The sequence below is a fragment of the Manis javanica genome, chromosome 2 (genome assembly GCF_040802235.1).
Source record: "Manis javanica isolate MJ-LG chromosome 2, MJ_LKY, whole genome shotgun sequence".
In the NCBI taxonomy this organism is placed as follows: Eukaryota; Metazoa; Chordata; class Mammalia; order Pholidota; family Manidae; genus Manis; species Manis javanica.
In genome coordinates, this window is record NC_133157.1 from 155693895 (window position 1) to 155717151 (window position 23257).

General features: G+C 35.8%; 1 protein-coding gene across 2 annotated transcripts in view; it reads right to left on the reverse strand.

Moving 5' to 3' along the window:
- The window catches only part of CPA6 (carboxypeptidase A6), a 314361-nt gene that overhangs the window by 56908 nt on the left and 234196 nt on the right, over positions 1-23257 (reverse strand). For both annotated transcript variants that reach the window (XM_036998195.2, XM_073229623.1), the window contains 3 exons: positions 20315-20429; positions 18353-18454; positions 16581-16685 (listed from right to left, as the gene is read on the reverse strand). In XM_036998195.2, coding sequence (XP_036854090.1) covers positions 16581-16685; positions 18353-18454; positions 20315-20429 — 322 coding nt within the window. The remainder of the gene's footprint in view (positions 1-16580; positions 16686-18352; positions 18455-20314; positions 20430-23257) is intronic.

A 23257-nucleotide genomic window follows, 5' to 3' on the forward strand; every position in this document is an offset into this window, starting at 1 on the left:
TATGATGTTAGCTGCTGTGGGCTTTGTCATATGTGACCATTATTATATGAAGTTTGTTCCCTCTATACCCACTTTTTTGAGAGTTTTTATCATAAATGCATGCTGAAATTTGTCAAATGCTTCTGAAGCATTGAAATGTCCATATGGTTTTATCCTTTTTTTAAATGTGGGTTATCACATTTATTGATTTGTGGACATTGAATCATCCTTGTATCCCTGGAATAAATCCTATTTAATTGTGGTGAATGATCCTGTTATGTATTTTTTAATTCAGTTCAGTAAGATTTTGTTGAGGATTATTACATCTATGTTTATCAGGGATATTGGTCCGTAGTTTTCTTTTTTTGTAATGCCTTTGTCTGGTTTTGGTATCAAGGTGATGCTGGCCTCATAGAATGAATTTGGAAGCTTTCTTCCCTCTTTAGTTTTGAATAGTTTGAAAAGGATATTATTAACTTTTCTTTCTAGAGCCATCTGGTTCTCAATTTTTGTTTGAAATTTTTTATTACTGCTTCAATTTCATTGCTAGTAACTGGTCAATTGAAATTTTTTATTTCTTCCTGGTTCGAGATAACATGTTTCTAGGAGTCAATCCATGTCCTCTAGGTTATGTGACTTATTGGCATATTATTTTTCATATTTTCCCTTATAATTGTTTGTTTTTCTATAGTGTCAGCTGTAACTTCTCTTTCAGATCTGATTTCATTCATCTGAGTCCTATTTTTTTCTTGATGAGTCTGGCTAAAAGTTTATCAATTTTGTTTATCTTTTCAAAGAACCAGCTCTTAGTTTCATTGTTTTTTTGTGTATCTGTTATAGGTTTGGGTCTACTTTTTAATCTCTATTTCATTTATTTCTGCTCTGATCTTTATTATTTCCTTCCTTCTACTAACTTTGGGCTTTGTTCTTTCTCTAGGTTCTTTAGGCATAGGGTTAGACTGTTTGAGATTTTTTGTGTTTCTTGAGTCAGGCCTGTAATGCTATATACACTTTCCTCTTAGAACTGATTTTGCTGCATCACAAGTTTTTGCATTGGTGTGTTTCTATTTTCATTATTTTATAAGTATTTTTAATTTCCTCTTTATTCGTTGTAAAGAGCATGCTGTTTATCTTCCATGTCTATGTATTTTTTTTCCTGTAATTGATTTCCAGTTTCATACTGTTTAAGAAAAGATGCTTGATATGATTTCAATGCTACTAAATTTATTAAGACTTTTTCTGTGGACAAACATGTGACCTACCCTGGAGAATGTTCCAGGTGCACTTGAAAAAATGTGTATTCTGCTGTTTGAGAATATAATGTTCTATATATATCTGTTAGGTCCATTTGTGTCATTAAAAGCCACTGTTTCCTTATTGAATTTCTGTCTGGATGATCTATAAGTGAAATGTTAAAGTACCCTACTATTATTGCATTACTGTCAATTTCTCCCTTCATGTCTTAATATTCGATGTGTATGTAGGTGCTCCTCTGTTGGGTGCATAGATATTTACAACTGTTATATCTTCTTGCTGAACTGAGCTCTTAATCATTATATAATGTTTTTGCCTCTTTACAGTCTTTGTTTTAAAGTCTGTTTTGTCTGATATAAATGCTGATACTCCAGGTTTTTTTCCACTTTTCTTTGCATGGAATCTTTTTCCATCCCTTCAGTTTCAGTCTCTGTTTGTCTTTAGGTCTGAAGTGAATTCTTGTAGGCAGCCTATAGATGGGTCTTGTTTTTTTAATCCATTCAGTCAACCTATGTCTTTTGATTGGAGCATTTAGTCCATTTACACTTAATTATTGGTAAGTATATACTTATTCCCATTTTGTTAAATATGTTCTAGTTGTTTTTGTTATTCTTCTCTAGACCTTTTTTCATCTCTTACTCTGTTTCCTCTTGCATGATGACTTTCTTCAGTGTTATGGTTAGATATTTTTCTCTTTGTTTTTTGTGTATCTATTATAGGTTTTGGTTTGTGGTTACCACATGGTTTATATATGACATCATATATAGCAGTCTATGTTAATAGTCACATTTGAACACTTTCTAACAGCACTGTATCAACTCCTTCTCCTCCATGTTTTGTGTACGTGATGTATTAACACCTTTTTTAAGTGAGTACCTTAATTTTTAGAAACAGTTCATTTTTCTGCTTTTGTCTTTAAACCTTCATACTAGCTTTAAATGATTGGTCTACTACCTTTGACATCTGTTCCCTTTTACTAGTGAAATTTTTTCTGTTCATGCTTTTCTTGCTTTTGGTTATAGCCTTTTCCTTTCCTCTTAAAGAAGTCTTTTTATCATTTCTTCTAATGCTTGTTTCATGGTGGTGAACCTCTTTAATCTGTCTTTATCTGAGAGACTTTATCTCTCTTTCAATTCTGAATGATAACCTTTCCAGGTAGTATATTCTTGGTTTGGTCTTTCTCTTTCAGCACTTCTGCTACGTTGGGCCTGAGTTTCTGTTAAAAAATAAGCTGCTAGCCAATGGGTTTTTCCCTTATAGATAACTCATTGTTTGTCTCTTGCTACTTTTAAGATTCTCTCTTTGTCCTTGATCTTTGACATCTTGTTATGTGTCTTGGTGTGGACCTCTTTGGGTTCATCTTAATTGGGCCTCTCTGTAAGACCTGGATGCCTGTTTACTTCTCTAAGTTAGGGAAGTTTCAGCTATTATTCCTTAAATAAGTTTTTCTACACCTTTTCTCTCTCTTCTTCTTCTAGAACTCCTATAATGTGAATATTAGGATGTTTGATGTTGTCCCAGAGCTCCCTTAATTTATCCTCATTTCTTTTTATTCTTTTTTCTTCCTGTTGTTCAGCTTGAGTGCTTTTCATTACTCTGTCTTCCAAATTTGTGGTCCATTTTGCATCCTCTAATCTTCTGCTGATTCCCTTTAGTGTATTTTTTATATTATTTATTGCATTTTTCTTCTCTGATTAGTGCTTTTTTATTGTAAGGTTTCGAGTTCATCCATTATTCTTTTAAGTCTGGTGAGCATCTTTATAGCCATTACATTAAATTATTTGTCAGGTACCTTGGTTTCATTTAGTTTTCTAAATTTCTTTTGTTTCAAGCATGTTCCTATGTTTCCTCATTTTGATTGACTTTCTGTATGTGTTTCTATAGGTTAGGTGAAAGGGCTATTCTTCCAGTTTTGAAGGTGTAGCCTTACGTAGGAAGGTCCCCTTGGTAGACTGTACGTACCTTGTGGTTTGGGGCCAGCTGGGTGGAGGCTGAGTGGGTGTGGATGAGGGTGTCCAGAGGCCAGAGCTCTCAGAGGGTCTCCTGTGTGGTTGCCAGCCAGGACAACACTGGCAGGGTGGCCCGTGTCAAAAGGGCAGAGTCCAGGGATCTCCCGGTGAGCAATAGTCTGGGGTCTCCCTGGCAGGGCAACTGAGGCTGGCGGGGCATAGTCTGGTGATCTTTTGGGTGGACACCAGCTGCGAGCATGCTGATGAGGTGGCTGGGGAGTCTGGGAGTCTGTGGGTCTCCTGGGCTGGCACTGGCCTGGGGCCATACAAGTGTGTGGATGGGGATGAAAGGAACTTGGGCAGGGCAATCTGTGTGAGCATCATGCTAGTGCCATTTTGGTGGGACTGCTGGATCTCCAACAGGTGTGTTCAGGTGTGGGTGGGGCCACCACATCTGGAGCTGGTGTGTTCACCCTGACCCTGCTCCTTTCCACATTGTCAATGTGCATGAATAACGTAAACAGTATTGCTTACCCTTCTCCTGTCCATGCTAGCAGTGTTTGGGGTAGGGGGAGCGAATGCAAACAGTGGCAACCACCAACACCTCTGGTCCTTGAAAGAATTCCAACAGTTCCCCTGCCATTTGGGGATCAGGTTTAAACCCTCAAACTAGTAGCTTTTTTTTTTCCTGTGCCCCAGAGCAGGTGAGTCTGTGCTCCAGTAGCTCAATGATATCCCACCTTACTGCAGGCTATCCTGGTGGTGGGGGCTCCCTCTATTCCCATCTCTCCATCTCTGTCATTTTTTTATATGGTTTTATCCCTCATTGTGCAGGTGTTCACTCAGGCTTCTGTTCTTCCTCAGGATGAATTGCTCTTTATATGGTTTTAGTGTGTACATGCGAGGAGGTGGACTCAACCTTTTTCTACACCACCATCTTGGACCCACATTTCACTGGAAAACTACAGATACATTCCTAATCAGAACTTTGATTGAGTTTCACACCTACATTTCATAGTTTATACTTATATTTTTTACCTTTAATAACTAGTAAGATACATGAGACTAAAAAAAGATAATTATTGAACAGGAATATATTTTGGAAAGCTCTTAGATCTCGGGAGAAAGACCCTTCCCATTCTGGAAAGGCTTTCCATTTGGAGGACTTCACCTACACCCATTGCTCTAAGTTTCCCTTTGAGCTCTGTCCTGTGCACACAATCCACCATAGTCTCTAAAATTACTACCAACCCTGATCAGAATTATCAGCTGGTTCTTAGAAAATAACTCCTTTCCCTCAAAGTCTCCCATTCCTATTCTTTGCTATTTAAATTATCTACATAGTACATTTGAATCGCATGCTGGATTTTAGCACCAAGATTATCTGACACTGGTGCCAAGTGTAGATGGCTGGGAGTGTGTAATGCAGGTGGTTTTCCAGTGTTATCTGGCTGGCCCTGGAAAGGGCATATTTCACATTACGTAGCAGCACAGGACTACTGTGGCTCACCTGGAAAACTACAGAAGTTTTTCTTTCTTTTTATTTTTCTTTATTTTGTGCTGCTGCCTTTCTGTAACAGGATCAAATTAGATCCACCTATATATTATAGTCTCTAAAGTCTGGAGGGACTTCCAATTTCAGAGCTTTTTGTTCCATTTGCACATGGATTATCCTCTCACAAACCCTTGCTTTATCTTCAGTCTTCCACTGAGTTACAGAAGTCAGCCACTGATTCTAAAATATCTTTGGAAGATACACTCAAGCATCAATGAGTTTAATTTGAGAGTGAAATATATTCAGTTTTAGCTCAGCTAAATTTGTTTTAAAAATATGTTTTTGGTATATTTAATACATAAAATTTGGAAAATCCAGAAAAACATAATAAAAATCACCTGTAATTCTTTTAGCACATAGTGTGTTTCTCACATATCTATATCTTAGTATAGATTTTACAACATTGAAACTATAATGTTCATGCTGGTTTTTATTTTTTTGATATAACAGCATGTTATAGACAGTTTCCCACATCACTAAGTACTCCTCTAAAATATTTTATGAAACCAGGACTATCAATCATTTCGCTTTCCTCCTTTGCTTTCATGCTTGGAAGTATCTTCCTCACTTGGAAATAAAATAGTTCCTTGCGTTACTTTCTAAATAGTCTATGAATAAAGACTGGTCAAAATTTCCCCAGTAATGTAGGATTATTTGAGGCAAAAATTAGTGTACACAACTCCAGGCCAGCTAGCACCTGCTATGGCTTGAGGTACTTAATTCAGGAGATTGACAATTTCAAATTCTTGAAAGAGAACACAGCCTGAATTGCCTCATTCAACTGGAGATGATTCTGAGAAGTGAAGCAAATGCTATTCCATCTGCACTGGCATCAAAGAACTAAGTGGCCTTTACACAATTAAAAAACAAAAAGATGTAAAAATGGGCTGCTGCTGAAAATTATTTGGCTATCCTGTAAATCATTGTTATTTCTCCTGAACTTGTACCAGAACTTCAATGGTGAGCTGTTACAATCTTCTATTTTTTTCCTTCTCTTATCATATTAAATATTATAGACAAGAAAAGTTTCAGACACAACTTTGTTATGGTGGGCAAAACCACTGAGATTTACTCCTGACCAAATTAAGCCTGTGGATCAGGTATTCATTTATTTTGGCTGCTTGCGGGATCTCTTTAACCTCTCATCAGAGAGTATTTCATTCTCTTGGTCCATGAACATCAAGTTGCATGTCAGGAGAGTTTTTGATTATCTTACTTCTCCCTCCCCAGTATCCACAGTGCATTAATAGTACTTGGTATGGTACATGGTAGGCACTAAGTAATTACTTGTTGAATAAATTAATCACTTAATCTGCTTAATTGTAGTGTTGTGTTGGGTTCTTCCCTTCAAACTAATGATTCTGCCAATACTTAACTGCTGCTCCCCCAACATCAGTAACACCATCACTCTCTTGGGCATCTTGCCATCTCTGACCCATCCTGTACATTCATCCCCATGTCAATCCAGTCATCAGTTCCTAAAGACTTTCTTTATGGGTACTTCTTTCTGTATTTCTGTCTTATCTCCCCTGTAGAATTGTAAATGAATTAATGAAAGGGTTACAATCTTGTACATTACAGTGCAGTACTAATACCATTGCTAGCAAACTGCCTTCACATTAAAAGAAGTGCTCAACAAACATTTGGTAGAATGAATGAATGAGTGATTTTTTTTGCCCTTTGCACTATATATGTGCTTTATATTTTACTTAAAAATTTCTATATTGAGGTACACAATAAAATGTACACATATTAGCATATAGCCTGATGAATTCTGACAAGTATATAGACTCACACTACCATTGCTCAAATCAGGATACCATTCTTTTTTTTTTTTTTTGCTCCCTTTACCTATTTTACCTATCCCCTACTCTCCTTCCGCTATGGCAAACACCAGTCTGTGCTCTGTGTATATGTCCGGTTGTTTTGTTTTTTAGAATCCATTTATAAGTGAAATCATATGGTTTTGTCTTTCTCTGACTTATTTCACTCAGCATAATACCCTCTAGGTCCACCTGTGTTGTGGCAAATGACAAGATTTAATTATTTTTTATGGCTAAGTAATATTCCATTGTATATGTCCATTCATCTATCTTTTTATTCCATACATCTTTCAGTGGACATTTAGAAATTTTCTATATTTTGGTTATTGTGAATAATGCTGTGATAAACATAGAAGTGTATATATCTTTTTGGATTAGTGATTTTGTTTTCTTTGGGTAAATTTCCAGAAGTGGAATTGCTGGGTCATAAGGCATGTGGTAGTTCTATTTTCAGTTTTTTGAGAAACCTCCATACTGCTTTCCATAGTGGCTGCACCAATTTACATTCCCACCAGCAATGTAGAAGGGTTCTCTTTTCTCCACATCCTTACCAACATCTGTTATTTCTGGTCTTTTGGATAGTTGCCATTCTAACTGGTATGAGGTGATATCTCATTGTAGTTTTGATTTGCATTTCTCTGGTAATTAGTGATGAGCATCTTTTCATGTGCCTGTTGGCAATCTGTATGTCTTTTTTGGAAAAATGTCTGTTCAGGCCTTCTGCCCATTTTTCAATTGGATTCTTTTTTTTTTTTTGGTGTGGGTTGTATGAGCCCTTTATATATTGTAGATATTAGCCCCTTATCAGATATATCTTTTGAAAATATCCATGTTCTCCCATGCAGTAGGTTGTCTCTTTGTTTTGTTAATGGTTTCCTTTGCTGTGCAGAAGTTTTCTAGTCTGATTTACTCTTGCTTGTTTATTTTTGCTTTTGTTGCTCTTGCCTGAGGAGACATATCCAGAAAATAGTTACTAATGCTGATGTTCAAGAGTTTACTGCCTATGTGTTCTTCTAGGAGATATATAGTTTCAGGTGTTACACTTAAGACTTTAACCCATTTTGAGGTTTTTTTTTTGGTGTGTAGGTCAATGATCCAGTTTCATTCTTTTGCATTTAGTTGTCCAGTTTTCCCAGCACCATTTATGGAAGAGAGTGTCTATTCCACATTATATATTCTTGCTTGCTTTGTCATATATTAATTGACCACATAGGTGTGAGTTAATTTCTGGGCTTTCTATTCTGTTCTTATATATGCTTTCTTTACTTTCCATTCCTATATCCACTTTTCCTGTCCATGTGTAGATTCTTACCCTAAAAATTTCTAGTTGGTCACCCTCTGGATTCTCCTCCTTTCTTTTATCCAGATATCATTGCTTTTCATCTTTAAACTCTCCAATCACACATGCTTTTTACTACATATCAGTGTTTTCTAATTTTATTTTATCAGACCAAACCCTGTTTGGCTTCCAAGGCTAACTATAATTTTTCAGTGAGTCTCATATTGCAGTAGAATCTAATCACACAAACTATAGGCTGCTGTCTCACTAATCTATAACCACACAAGTATCATGGTGTCAACATTAGTCTTTTCTCTTTCTTGAAACTCTTTTATCTCCTTGATCCAGTTCCTGCTCCTTAGTCAAGACCTGATGAGACTCATCTCCACAAATCTTTCCCAAAACTTTCCTTCTAAAGTCTCATGGATTTCTCTGATTTCTGAATTCCTTTAGCCACTACAGTCAGGATAATTTAATCCCCCAAGATACACTACTTTATGTTGTTTACTATTGTTTCCTGCACATAAATATGTCTCCTCAAATAGAATAGATTCCTTGAATTCCTGGAACCCTGACTTACACTTTTTACTCACCTCCATAATGCCAGCAAAGTACTGAAAATGTAGTGATCAACAAGAAATTATTGGACTTCGTTATATAAATGCCTTCTAGTGGAACCCTATTTAACTCCAATTTTAGAAGTAACAGCTTTATTGTGTTATAATTCACACATCTTATAATTCATCTTTTTAAAGTGTACAATTCAGTGGTTTTTAGTATATTACAGAATTGTGCAACCATCACTACTCTCTACTTTTAGAACATTTTCATTATCCAAAAAAAGAAATCATATCCTTTAGGCATCAACTCTCCAACCCACTCTCTCCCAGCCAGAAGTAACTACTAATCTACATTCTGTCTCTATAAATTTGCCTGTTTTGAACATTGAATATAAATTGAATTGTATAATATGTGGTCTTTTGTGACTGACTTCTTTAACTTAGAATAATGTTTTCAAGTTTCATCAATGTTATAACATATATTAGCATTTCATTCCTTTTTTTAACTGAGATGCAATTCATATAACAAAATTCACCACTTTAAAGTGTACAGTTCAGTGGTTTTAACTATATTCAAAATGTTGTACAACCATAATCACTATCTAATTCTAGAACTTTTCCATCACTCCAAAAACATCATACCTGTTAGTAGTCAAACCCAATTTCCCTCTCTCCCCAGGCCACCTTGGCACCCACTAATCTACTTCTTGTTTCTATGGACTGTCCCATTTGGGACATTTCATGTAAATGAAATGATACAATATGTGGCTTTTATGTCAGGCTTATTTCACTTAGCATGTTTTCAAAGTTCATCCATGTTGTAGCTTTTATTATACCCTATTCCTTTTATGGCTTGATAATACCCCATTGTATGGATGTACAACCTTTTGTTCATCTCTTCATCAGTTGATGGATATTTGAGTTGCTTCCAATTTTTGACTATTATGAGTAATGTTGCTAGGAACATTCATGCACAAATTTCTATTTCTCTTGATTATATAAACAGAGTAGAATTTTTGGGTCTCATGGCAACTCTAACTCTCTGAGGAACTACTAAAATGTTTTTAACTGTTTTTTTTAACTTGGTAGTTTCCTTTGCTTTACAATTTAATTTTTAAGTCCATTTTAAAAAATTAAAGTATCATTGATATACAATCTTATGAAGGTTTCACATGAGCACCATGGTGGTTTCAACATTCACCCATATTATCAAGTCCTCCTCACAACCCATTGCAGTCACTGTCCATCAGTGTAGTAAGATGCTATGAAGTCATTATTAAGTCCATTATTTTTAAGTTTTGTGAGTGTCCCTTTTGATGTCTCTCCTTGATGTCTAGTCTTTGTTCACTTCCCTGTTTACCTTCATATTTAAATCTCTTATTTTCCTATAAATAATATCTACTCACTTTTGCATAAAGATAACTTCCAAGTTCTGTATATTTGTCTCTGTTTCTTTTTTCTTACATACCTATTCCAGTTTTTTCTTTGATGAATTTAGTGTCTGTATCATCCCTCTTGGCTTATGACAAATTTAAGAAAACTGTATCACCACAAGGTAGTACTTTCAAAGATCACTTTTGGTTTCACAGTGAAGGGGCCCCTGTAGTACACATTTAATAGTAAATTTACTGTGTCTGCTCTCCCCTTTCCCTTTCCCTCTCAAAACCCCCATGGTACTATAAACGTAGCATTAGTAATGGTTCTGCTAATCTAGTATAAACCTTTAACAAGAGAAAGATCTTGCAGTCCAAGCACACTTACTTCCATTTGTTTCTCTTAATTTGCTTACAAGATATAAAAATTTGTGATATGAATACTAGAAAAAAGAAGTAGTAAGTTTTGAAATAAAAAGTGATGGCTCTATATTTTTCAACATAATTAAGTGATCTTCAGTTTAAAAGATAAAACCCACAATCTTACGTATTTTGCAATTTCAGAAGTCTGCCAATCAGCAGTTATATGTTGAGATAATGAATTCAAGCTGAGAGATTTTCAAAATAAAAAAATAACCAAGCCCATCTCACCAATCATATAAGCAGGCAGTTTGCTTTTATATCATGTTTCTGATCTTTGTCCAAGACTCATGGACTCATTTGCTAAATTGAAGTGGGGAGCAGAAGTGAGAATGGCTCTCAGAGCCAAGCTAGCAGGAGAAGAGAGACATATGAGCCAGAGCCACGTCTTGGTACTTCTGGTTTCCATGACATAGAGAGTCAGGGTCAGCTGAGGATTATACAGCAGTGAAGAGAGAATAGGGATGAAACTGCCTCTGATCCTATAGGCAAGAGACAGCACCTGGTTCCAATGAGAATTTAATTCAGGAGTATGGGGACCTGGTACTATTTTTATAATACATTTTTTAATTTGAGATAAATGTAGATTCACATGTAATTATAATGAAGGTACTGACATTGACACAGTCAAGGTGGAGAACATTTCTTTCACCACAAGGGTCCCTCATGAAGCCCATTAAGAGCCATATCCACTTTTCTTCCATCCCCACTTCTCCTTGACCCCCAGCAACCATGCACCTGTTCTCCATTTCTATTATCACTTTGAGAACATTATATAAATGAAATTATACAGTATGTATCTATTTGGGATTGTTTTTTTCATTGAGCACATTTCTCTGGACATTCATTGAGGTTGTTGTATGTTTCTGTATTTCCTTTTTATTGCTGAGTAATTTTCCATGGTATGCATATACTAGTTTGTTTAATCATTCACCCATTGAAGGATATCTGGATTGTTTCCAGTTTTTGGCTATTATAAATAAAGCTGCTATAAACATTTGTGTACAGGTTTTTGAGCTAACATGTATTTTAATATCTCTGGGATAAATGCCAGGAGTGCAATTACTGTGTCTTGTGGTAGTTGCATGTCTAGTTTTAAAAACTTAACTGTTTTCAAGAGAATCTCCTTCATTTTACATTCCCACCAGCAATCTATGAGTGATCCAGTTTTTCTGCATCCTGTGCAGCATTTACTGTGCTCTCTCCGCACCTCCCGACCCTTTCTCATTCATATACATAAGACTATTTTTAATTTTAGCCATTCAGATAAGTGTGTAGTGATAGCTTATTTTGTATCGATTTGAACTACCCTAATGGCATCTTTTTGAGTGTTTGCCATCTGTATACTCTTTGGTGAAATGTCTCTTTATGTCCATTTTGCCCATTTTCTAAATGGATTGCTTGCATTTTTATTGTCAAGTTTTGAGTGTATACTCCAGATATGAGTCCTTTTAAAAATAGTGGTTTACATGTATTTTCTCCCAGTTTGTAGCTTATCTTTTTCAACCTCTTTCACAAGGTCTTTCACACAACAAAAGTTTTAGATTTTGATTAAGGTTGAAAATGTTCAATTTATCAACTTTTCCTTTTATAGAACATGATTTTGATGTCAAATCTAAGGACTCTTTTTGCCTTGCTTCAGATCCTGAATATTTTTTATTATGCTTTTTTCTAAATGTTTGATAATTTTACATTGAATTCTGTGATCTATTTTAATTTTTATGTAAGGTATGAGACAGGTTGAGGTTCATTTTTTTTTTTTTTTTGCTTATGGAAGTCCACGGTTCTAGCACCATTGGCTGAGCAGGCTATCTTTCCTGCACTGAATTCCTTTGCAACTTTGTCAAAAATCAGGCATATTTGTGTAGGTCTATTTCTAGGTTCTCTATTCTGTTTATCCCTTCACCAAAACTACACACTTTTGATTACTGTAGCTATATAATGATATATTTCAAAATTGGGTAGAATGATTCTTTTTCAAAATAGTTTTAGCTCTTTTAATTCCTTTGTCTTTTCATATAAGTTTTAGAATTATCTTACCTATATCTACATAAAGTCTTGCTGGAATTTTTATAGGAATTATGTTAAGCATGTATATCAATTTGGGAAAAATCAACATCTCTACGGTATTGAGTACTCTGATCCATAAGTATCTCTATTTATTTACATTTTGCTTGATTTCCTTCACTAGTGTTTATAGTTTTCAGCATGTAAGTCCTATACATGTTTGGTAGATTGATTCTTAAGTATTTCTTTTTTTTTTTGATGAATTATTGTGAGGATGTGGACAAGAGGGAAACCTTTGCACTGTTGGTAGGAATGTAAATTGGTGTAGCCAGTATGGGAAACACTATGGAGATTCCTCAAAAAATTAAAAATATATATACCATAGGACCCAGTAACCCCACTTCTGGGAATTACCTGAAGAAAACAAAATCACTAATTCAAAAAGATATAGGTAACCCAATGTTTATTGTAGCATTATTTATAGCTGTATCATATTTTAATTTCAGTGCCCACATGTTCATTACTAGTATATAGAAATTGATTTTATATGTTTATCTTGTATCCTGTGATCTTGCTGAATTTTTCTATAGGTTCCTTGTGATTTCCTGTGCAATCATGTCATCTACAAATAGGATAATTTTATTTGTTCCTTTCCAATCTGTGCTCTTTATTTCCTTGTCTTGAACAAATAGGATAATTTTATTTGTTCCTTTCCAATCTGTGCTCTTTATTTCCTTGTCTTGAACTGACTCAAACTTTCAGTACTATGTTAATTAGGAGTGGTGAGAGTGAACATCTTTACCTTGCTCCTGATGTCAGGGGAAGCATTTAGTCATTTACCATTAATTATAATGTTTACTGTAGATTTTTGTAGATGTTCTTTATAAAGTTGAGGAAGTTCCCTCTATTTCTATTTTGAGATTTTTTATCATGAACGTGTGTTGAATTTCGTCAAATGCTTTTTCTGTATCAGTTGATAAGATTATGTGATTTTTTTCTTCTTTAGCCTGTTAATATGATAGATTGTTGATTAACTTTCAAATACTGAGACAGGCTTACACCCCTGAAATAAACCTTATTTGGTCATGATGTATAATTATTTCTATAGATTGTTTAATTCTATTTGCTAATATTTTGTTAAGGATGACTGAATCTATTTTCATGGAGGAGATTTGTCTCTAGTTTTCTTTTTTTATACTGTCTTAGTCTGATTTTGGTACCAGGGTAATATTAGCTTTATAAAATGAATTGGAAATGCTCTATTTTCTGTAAGAGAGTATGTAGAATTGGTATTAATTCTTCAATATTTTGGTAGAATTCTTCAGTGAAACCATATGGGTATGGAGATTTTTATTATTTCTTAATTTTAAAATGATTCAATGTCCTTAATAGGGATATTCAAATTATCCATTTTCATAATGGATGAGTTGTGGTAACTTGAGTGTTTCAATTTATTGATACATTTTGTCTAAGTTGTCAAATTTATGTGTTTAGAATATTCTCTTATTATCCTTTTGATATCTGCAGGGTTTATAGTGATATCTCCTGTTTCATTTCTGATACTGGTAATTTGTATCTTCTGTCTTTCCTCTTTTTCTTGAGAGTTTTGCTAATTTCATTGATCTTTTCAAGAACCAGCTGTTTCATTGATTCTTTAATGATTTTCAGTTTTCAGTTTCATTGATTCTGTTCTTATCTATATTATTTACTTCCTGCTGCTTGCTTTGGTTTTATTTTCTATTACTTTTCTAAGTTTTTGAGGTGAGATTTTAGATGATTGTACTTTTCCTCTTTTCTAATATATGCATTTAGTACTATATGTTTCCCTCTCAGCATTGCGGTAGCCGTGTACTACAAATTTTGATGTTGTATTTTCAGTTTCATTCAGTTCAACGTATTTTTAAAAATTCCCCTTGAGATTTATCTTTGGCCCATGGATAATTTAGAAGCATGATAATTTCCAAGTGTTTGGAGGTTTTCCTGTTATTGTTCTGCTGTCAATATCTAGTTTGATTTCACTGTGGTCAGAGGACACAGTTTGTATGATTTCAATTCTTTTAAATTTTTTGACATGTTTTTGGCCCCGAATATGGTATATCTTGGTATATGCTCCATAGACACTTGAAGAGAATGTGTATTTTGTTTTTTGATGGCGTGATGTATAAATGTTGTTCAGATCCCATTGGTTGATTATTGCATTGAATTCTTTCATATCCTTGATGATTTTCTTTTTAATGATTCTCTTTACATTGGTTATTTAAAAATAACAAATTGCTGATACCACTAATAGTAATAGTTAGTTTTATTAAGTGCTTATTACATGCCAAGCACTGTATTAAGTATTTTACATGCATTATATCATTTAATCTTCCCAATAACTCAATATGTCACATGTTGTTATTATTGAGGTTCAGAAAGAGTAAATGATTTGCACACCAAAATTATGCAGGTTAAGGGTATATACGTCTTTGAAATCCCCCCCAACACCACCATTAGTGTGGATGGGGTCTTCGAAGCAGGATGAGAACATTTCTTATAAACCTGTGATGTATAAATGTTGACCCATGTCAGTTACTGCTACTATGTGGCTGTCACACCTTGGCAGGCCCATTGCTTCAACAAGGACACTGGGACAAGTCACCCCTAGGCCTCCTTTTTCCCATTTCAGGTTGCTTCCCTGACTCATATGGGAAATGTAAGTGATAAGGTGGAGGGGCAAGTGACAGCTATAAAAAGTGAAAGTCAGAGAGGTATGGAAAGGGTAGCAGAGGCATTGAAATGGCTGGACTCAATTGCAGGCTTGAAAGCCTTTCCTCATTCATCTTTGCTCCAAAATCAACTACCCTCAGTTGACAGTCATCATAACTGCTTCTTCCTTTTCTGTGGTTACAATGTGTCTTTCTGTTTCTTGGCAAGTTAGCTTGGATTATAGTGCTATTATATATGGCTGTACAGACTGTACCATACAACTCATATCCTCTGAGATAATTTGATAAGTCTTCTTCCAGAAATCTTTGTGCATCATTACCACTGGATTTTTCCCATTTGTTAACAACTCTGTGAAGATCTATTTGAGTGCTCGGCATTGTTCTAGGTGCTGCTGACTTAGGAATGAACAATGTAAGTTTAGGTGTTACAAAGAAGTTGCACATGTTGGGGTGAAGTAAGATGGGATATACATTCTTACTTTCTTCACTATAAACAACAGTCTTATGTATTAAAAGACAGATGTTTTGTACTTAATCATTTCCTCCCACTTTTATTTTTTTAAACTTGAGACAGCAGACAATATGTTGTATGTATACAATGGATATTTAATACAAGGCAATCAAGTTAACAATTTATTAGCTTTTGCATTTGTCCTACCAGGATGAAATGGTATTTTGAATGTGAATTGCTCAATACTCTGAGTGAGAATAGTTTGAAAATTTTATTTTTATGAGTTTCATAATGGCAGAGAGGCAGATTTTTGCAAATTTAGTACATTCTTGACATTTGTGAGAGATGTTTTCCAAGATTAGGAGAGTCCTATAAATCACAAACCTCAGTAGGGCACATAATTTTCACTAGAACCCTGTGAAATACAACGAATATTTAAATATCTGTTGTATGCTGAATGGTTCTCTTTAAGTACATGGCTAAAGAGATAAATCTAAGAAGTCAAAATATAAAAAAACATGGAAGTCATTGCATTCTTGACGATGAATATAGAAGTGTCAGGACCTATTAAGATGTTGTTTCATGAAGTTAGCTGACTCTTGGGATAGGGACCCACCTGATACACTAGCCTTAGAGAGCTTGTGACTTAAATGAAGGCTTCAGAAAAGGAGAAATCACTATGAGACATCAAACATTAGAGTCACTGAAAAATACTGAAGCCAAGAATGTTAAATACACAGATGCTAAAGGTCTTTGGTATTTAAATTAAGATCGATAGCAAGAGGGCAAAATGCAATAATAAAATACAGCATATGTGAGATCATTTTGATGGAGAAGACAAGTGATGTAGAATTTTTCAAGTTGAGTACCATATGAGAAACTGCTCTGGAACATCATAAAGTGGATTTTTAGCATTTTGTCTTATACCAGTTATTATTGTTAGGTCCTAGTTTGTCACAAATTCATAAACGCTCTGAACCTCAGGCTCTTCCTCTTTAGTGAGGGTTTAGTAATTCCAACCTCCAAGGGGAGAGGTGAGGATAAATGGCCCCACATTATGAGAGGTCTGCATAAATATGAGAGGGACCCACAAAATTAAGATGTTATCATTCAATCAGGTATCACTAGCCTCAAGTTCCAAGTTTTGTTCCTTGAGCAGAATAAAAAACACATGGGAAGCACAAATTAGCTGAAATGACATCGTGTAAGGGATTTGACTTACTTCTTTTACAAACCACTGACAAAAGGCGGGACCAATCCATTCTCTTGCATGAATACCACAGTCTATCCAGACAGCTCTTTTGTATGTTCGTGATCTTCTGCCCAGCTGAAAACAAGAATATTCATAGTTACCAACTCAGGCTTTTATTTTTAGATTCACTGACCAGCCTTATTTAATAAGTTTTCAGACTTATTCTTCATTATAGTTTGGCTAATTAGGTAACCCATAAAAAAGAGAAAGGTTTCCTATCTATTTCAGAAGTCTCCAGGCTTGTTGTTTATACAGCAACAATAAATTTACTGCCTAATTACAAATCAAATAACTGAAAAACATACACAGAAAAGGACAATCTCTTTAAAAGATTTTCTTCTCCATTTTAATATAATATATGGCTGCTAAGTAAAATGCTAAATTCCCCCACTCTTCCCCTAAAAGAGGATCAGAGTCCCAATGAATCAGAACTATTCCCAAGGAATATTCCTTAAAGGAATAGCTAGCTATATTATATGGGTGACAAAGTCAAATTTTATTGCAACACAAAATGGACAAACAAAAAAACTTGATTTGTAGAATCAAGTAACAGAATTATCTTTACAAGCAGTTTGAGGAACTGCTTTGGGAATATGAGGAAGGAATGGCAGATGGAACTGGACCCAGAGGCAGAGAACACATGAAATCCCTGGATACTGTGTAAAAGAGAGATGATTCATCCTGAATTCCATGGGAGGGATGGGTGTGGGAGAAGAGGGGAGGAGAGAGTGAGCACCGGCACCCCCTGACAGCAGTGATGGGTCAGAGGATGAGAGGGCAGTGGATGGGACCTGCAAGGAAGTTCAGCACTGAGGCCACTAGTCCAGAGAGAATAGATCCAGAGATAAGTTAGGGCAGGAGCAGTGAGAACAGAAGAGATTGGAGCTGATTCAGAAGATATTTAGAAGGAAGAATAGTCAGTGCTTGGTGGTAGATTTAAAGTAGGTGGTCAAAATAAAGGAGAGAAATTTAAGACAGTGCTCATGTTTCTTAACTGGGACCACAGTGGCGCCATCTTGAGTCTGAGGGGCTTTTGTGAATATTTGAATGAGAATGGCATATGCATTTAAAGCTTCAGAAGGTGGACACCACTGGTTAGGAGAGCCTGGAAAGACTGTTGAAACCATGGGGTGGATGTGTCTATCCAGAGAGGGTGGGTAGAGTGAGAACACATCTGATGGAATCCTGGGCTTGCCAGAACACAAGGAAAGGATGAGGGAAAAGCCATGGGTGAGACCCAAAGGAAGGGTCAGAGAGCCCAGGGAAGAACCAAGAGGGTCCCTGTTGAACTTGGCAAGAGAAGGTTTAGAGGAGCTGTGGTGGCAAAGGCCAGTGAGTCACAGTCTGAAGTGAGGGGAGGAAGTAGAGACAGTGACAGAGAAATCTTTTTAGATGCTGGGCTGAGAAGGTGGGGAGAGGGATAGGTCAGTAGCTAGCAGGGAATGGTGTGTTCCTTCTTACACATTTTGCAGCTTTATATTGGTTCATCTTAAGTATACCACTCACAAATAATTTTGAAGGTCATTTTTTAAGTTCACTAATAACTCTGTACCTGTTAGAATTAGTATGCTCATGAACACTAAATGGCAAAAATTAAATATGGCTCAAAACCCTGAGGGAAAATCTTCTCTTAAACTATCAGATGATGTTGAGACACTGTGAAAGACCATTTCATTTTTTTCCCCATAAGTCAAAGTTGACAGCTGTATTTAGGAAATACTTAATAATTTATTATTTTTTACCTTTAAAACAAAAAGAGATCTTCCCTCATATGATTTTCCGATAGAGAACATGTGAATGAGGCCTGCATGAGTTTTATTCAGATGATGCATCCAGCTTTGAATCTAAAAGCAAATAAATAAAAGCTATCTCAGATTTTCACAATTATGGAGCTTTTAGAGAACAAAGGTAACAAAAAGTCTGAGAATGCAAAGAACATACATTTAGAATAAAACTGAACAAAACCCAAATTTGTGTTTTTAATTTTCTTCAGAATACTTAAATTTACATTTTATTTTCTGTCTTTAGTAGCTTCATGTGTTTATATTGTTCTTTTTAAAGCCTTCTACTACCATTTATTATCTTGATGGCAGGGCTTTACAGAAAGTTAATGTGTTCTGTGTTCTTTTTGAAAAAATGTATTTCCATTTTCCTCCAAGTATTTAAGAGGAAAAGAAAGAAATCAGCTTTAGGAAAACCATCCAACTTACTTGAAGTTACTTATTAAAGTCCTATATATTGCACTTTGCCACTGAACAGAAGATACTAAGAAAAAGACGTTATCTTTTGCATTTAAAGGTTACTCTACTGAGCCATGAACAGGAGGGCATACTCTGAATAACTTCCCCAGTAACAGCAATATATTTGCATTGATCCAGTCACACTTTCAAGAGGGCATATTTGAGATAGATAACATTTCTGACTTAAAAACCTTATAAGGAGTAAGGAAGTCACACAAAAGTGTCCTACTGTTCCATGATGTGCAAGGGTCTGTGCTGAAAAATAGATTATGGAAAGCACCTGTATTTTCTTTTCTTTCTGTTCCTATTTAGTCTAATGCACAGGATATATATATATATGTGTGTGTGTGTGTGTGTGTTTATATATATATGTGTGTGTATATATATATACATATATATATATGTTGTCTATTTAGATATGTTTAAAAAATCTGACTTTTTCTAGTGTATGTTAATAGCACTTTCATGTGCCAAGTGATCTAAACATCTTTCCATTGCTTCTAATTTCAACCTTCTAAAAGTATACTGAGACATCATGAAATATGTGAAAACAATGTTGGTCTCATCATCAAAAATTCTCTTAATAACAAGATCTCATTAATTCTAGGTCTGGCATTCTTTAGCACAATTCAGGGGAAACATGGAAAATATATTCATTTATTCATTCTCTCATCAACTATCTGGAGATCTCTATTTTCTTGCTCCTGGGAAGGTAGTGGTGAACAAGAAATGACCTGCCTCATGAAATTTGCAGCTTATTAGGAGAGAAAGGCATTAATCAAATAATCATACAATTACATAGACAAAAACTATGATAGGTATCATATCCATGTGCTCTGAGTGCATGTATTACATGGGGGGATGGGAGGTGGAGTGGTCTGATCCAGCCTGAGAAAGTGGAGACAGCTATCTTCTTGCTTACAATGAGATTTGAAGCATAACTAGCTGGTGTCCAGATGAACAGTAAAGGATGTGGCAGGGGGATGGAGTTACTGTGTTTTCCAGGTAGAATAAATAGAAGCATGTTAAAAGGCCCCTGAGGTGCCACAAATGATGCTTGGCCCTTGGGAGGTCTCAAATTGCAGAGGGTGTGGGGCAAGTATCAAAGTTACTCTTCAACCAAGTCACCATCTTCACACTCTAAAAAAACCACGGAAGGTAAAGCTAGCTAATGTTGTTATAATTCCAGTTCTAAGGACCTCGACTCAAATTTCCATTGTACTTCCCATGTCCTTAGTAGGGGTGGGTTGGATAAAGCAGATGAAATTCAAGTTATTTTGCTACTTCTTATAGAAGAAAAGGCTTAATGGAAGACATGATTGAACTGAGGTGCCTGTGAAATATAAGAGCTATGATATTCTTCATATAGCCCTGCCTCTGTCTTAATGCTTCTCTCCCAGTCCTTAGACTGAAATGATGAAGATGCATTTGCAAAGAAGCAGTAAAACTCCTCTGATTACGTACTTCTTCTAAGGAGTGATAAACTTCATAATTATATCCAGAGAGGGATCTTCGATTTCTCTGGGTTCGTAAACTGCTTTCCTTCTCCAGTGCTTTCTGAAGATCTTCTATGAGGATCCTGGATTTGAAATGATAGACATGATGAAAACTGAATGGCAATAATATAAAAATCAGGCAATTTCCAAAGAAAGTTAGGCTTCTATGAAAAAAAAGATAGCAAAGATTGACATTTCTAAAAATAACAAATGGTGGGAAAATGTTCTTTTTGGGAAATAAAAGTGTTAAATAGTGAAATGAATACGAAGTGTAAAATTTGAGACCGAAGTTCCAAAATAATAATAGTAATAACTACCATTGACTAAGCAGCTACCAGAACTAAAGAGAGAACCTAAAAAATACCGAGAGTTGGAAAAAGCTGTTTCACTGCCTGACAGTATCAAGAATTCCAAGTGAAGACAAGCTCAGATGATCAAAGTGAATGGCTTTGAAAACTGCAGACAGAGGCCAGGGTGACAGACTCCAGGGTCACTCAGTGTGTGGAACCAGCCCCAGCTGGACTCATTAGAGTTCTTGACCTTGAAGTCTGAGCTACATACAGGCTCACCCACCTCCTCTAATTAGAACACCAGTATGTAAAAAGGCACTCACTCCCTTGAAATAATTACCTTTCAGTGATTTTGGGGAGGGCCTGGCAGTTAGCTAAAAAGGTTTGCTGTCATATTTTACCTTCCTAAAGAGCCTGTCGCTTAGTGGTTTAAGTGCTATTAAAAGAACATGTAATGGCATGGTTAAATGACTTTTAAACCTAATCTACATAAGCCACTAAATTAAAGAAATTTATCTTGAATTACCTGAATAAACACTTTTTGGTTCATGAAGAAAGATTTACTTAGGGTCATGCTGGGTATAGGACATTCCTTTTGATTTACTCATTCTTTACTGAGTACCCACTAGGGACAAAGTACTTAATCAAGATTTATAGACGGAAGTAGGTTTGAATGGACTAAAGAGCTTTGCAGTAGTGCCAGTGTAGGTCTTCAGAACCAAATGAGCCTCCATATCAAACTTCCTGTGTTGTGAGAGAATCTGCGTTGGTCAAGAAAGAGGCAAGGTTGATTAGGGCTGAGGTGGTTATGAACTGTAAGTGTAATCTGGTTACTACAGGTAATCTTCAGGTATGTTTCCCTTACTAGTACCATCTATCCATTTCTCCTGGCTACTTTTCTCCATCCCAGGAAACTAAGGGAAAAAATTGTAAATTAATTTGCTAAAGCCATTGATCTATACAAGAATCTCCTTCTGAATTTCCAGTTTAAAAAGATAACTTATTTTTGTGTTATGTATATTTTCAGAGGTTTAAATTTTTTCAGAATATTTACAAAATTGAGCAGTAGTATACAGATCTTCAAAATATAACCAAGTGTGGATAACTTGTTTCTGCTAAAGGTAAAAGCGAAGCCCCACATTTATCAACAGAAAGTTCTGCTGCTGTTATATCTGTTTGTTTGGAAGCTCTTGATAGAACACTCATCGTTCCCTTCAGAAAGGCAATGTTTTCCCAGGAGGATCAACATGAAAAACTTTGCTTAATTGATTGGATTGTCATTTATCATTATCATTTGATAAGTGATCTATTACTAATGATACAATGAAATGCCCAGAGAATGTTAAATAATTCTAATAGGTAATTTCTCCTACAAAAGACTTATCTTACCTAGTCAAGTTCGCTAATATTTTTACCAAAGCATGAGAATTGTAGTTTTTCAGTTTAAGGTTATATGAAATTGCTCTAGTCGGGTATTAGCTTTTTTGATGAATAAACTTTTAAGCTTCTCATTTAAAGTCTCCAACTGCCATACATATAATTAGTCTTTGGATTCCTAGTATTTATCCATTCATTTAGGTCAGTGGTTCTCAAGCTGGGCTGCTTTAAAATCACCCATGAACTTTAAAAACTATGCCACACTGGCCCTATGTAGACAATAGGTATCAGTCCTTCTTAAAATCTCACCAGGGGATTTTAATATATTGTCAGGCTCAAATTTAGGCTAATTCAATCTAGAAACACCAGCTCTCAGTCCTTTTGGGTTCTATGTTAAGTAAAAATGGAAAAGAGTATTGGAATATAGCTGATCCTTTTTCCTTCTTGTGTGTCTGTGCTCAACGATCTCTCAGCATTTATCCCTGCTCCCTCTATGGACTTCAGTACCACAGGCTGCAGAGCTGACAGCTACTTTTCCTCGACTCTCTTGCTGCTATTGGGTACAAATTTGTGAACTGTGACCAGATAGGAAGTTAAGAACAGGGCAAGGACATCTCTTGAAGCTGTGGCCATGTCAAGGTCACAGAGATGTGACTATTCAGAGGCGGTTGAGGTGGCGGGGCTCAGGACTCCACGTCTAGTCACCAGCTTTATGGCATGTGAGGCAGTTGTGGTAGCGACAGGGGTGGCAGTAGAGCACGGCAGTAGCTCCCTGACCTCTGGACTGTCACATGAGGGAGGAGTAAATTTCTATTTCATGTGAGCCATTGTATTTTGGGGTCTGCTGCATTTGGGTTGACTTGTGCCCCCCGATCCTCAATTCATATGTTGAAGCCCTGACCCCTGGTACCTCAGAATGTGACCTTATTTGGAAGTCAAGTCATTATAGATCTAATTAGTTAAGATGAGGTCACCAGGATGGGCCCTAAACCAATAGACTGGTGTCCTTGTAAGAAGGGGAAATTCATTTTGGGGAGATGAAAAAAAGTTCTGGAGATGGATGGTGCTGATTATACTTAATGCCTCTGAATTGTGTATTTAAAATGGTTAAAAGGGTAAATTTTATGTTATGTGTATTTTACCACAGTTAAAAAAAGGGGGGGTATTAGGAGCAAAGGCAGGCACATGTAGAGGAAAGATGATCTGAAGGGACAAAGGAAGAAGATGGCCATTGTGCAAACCAA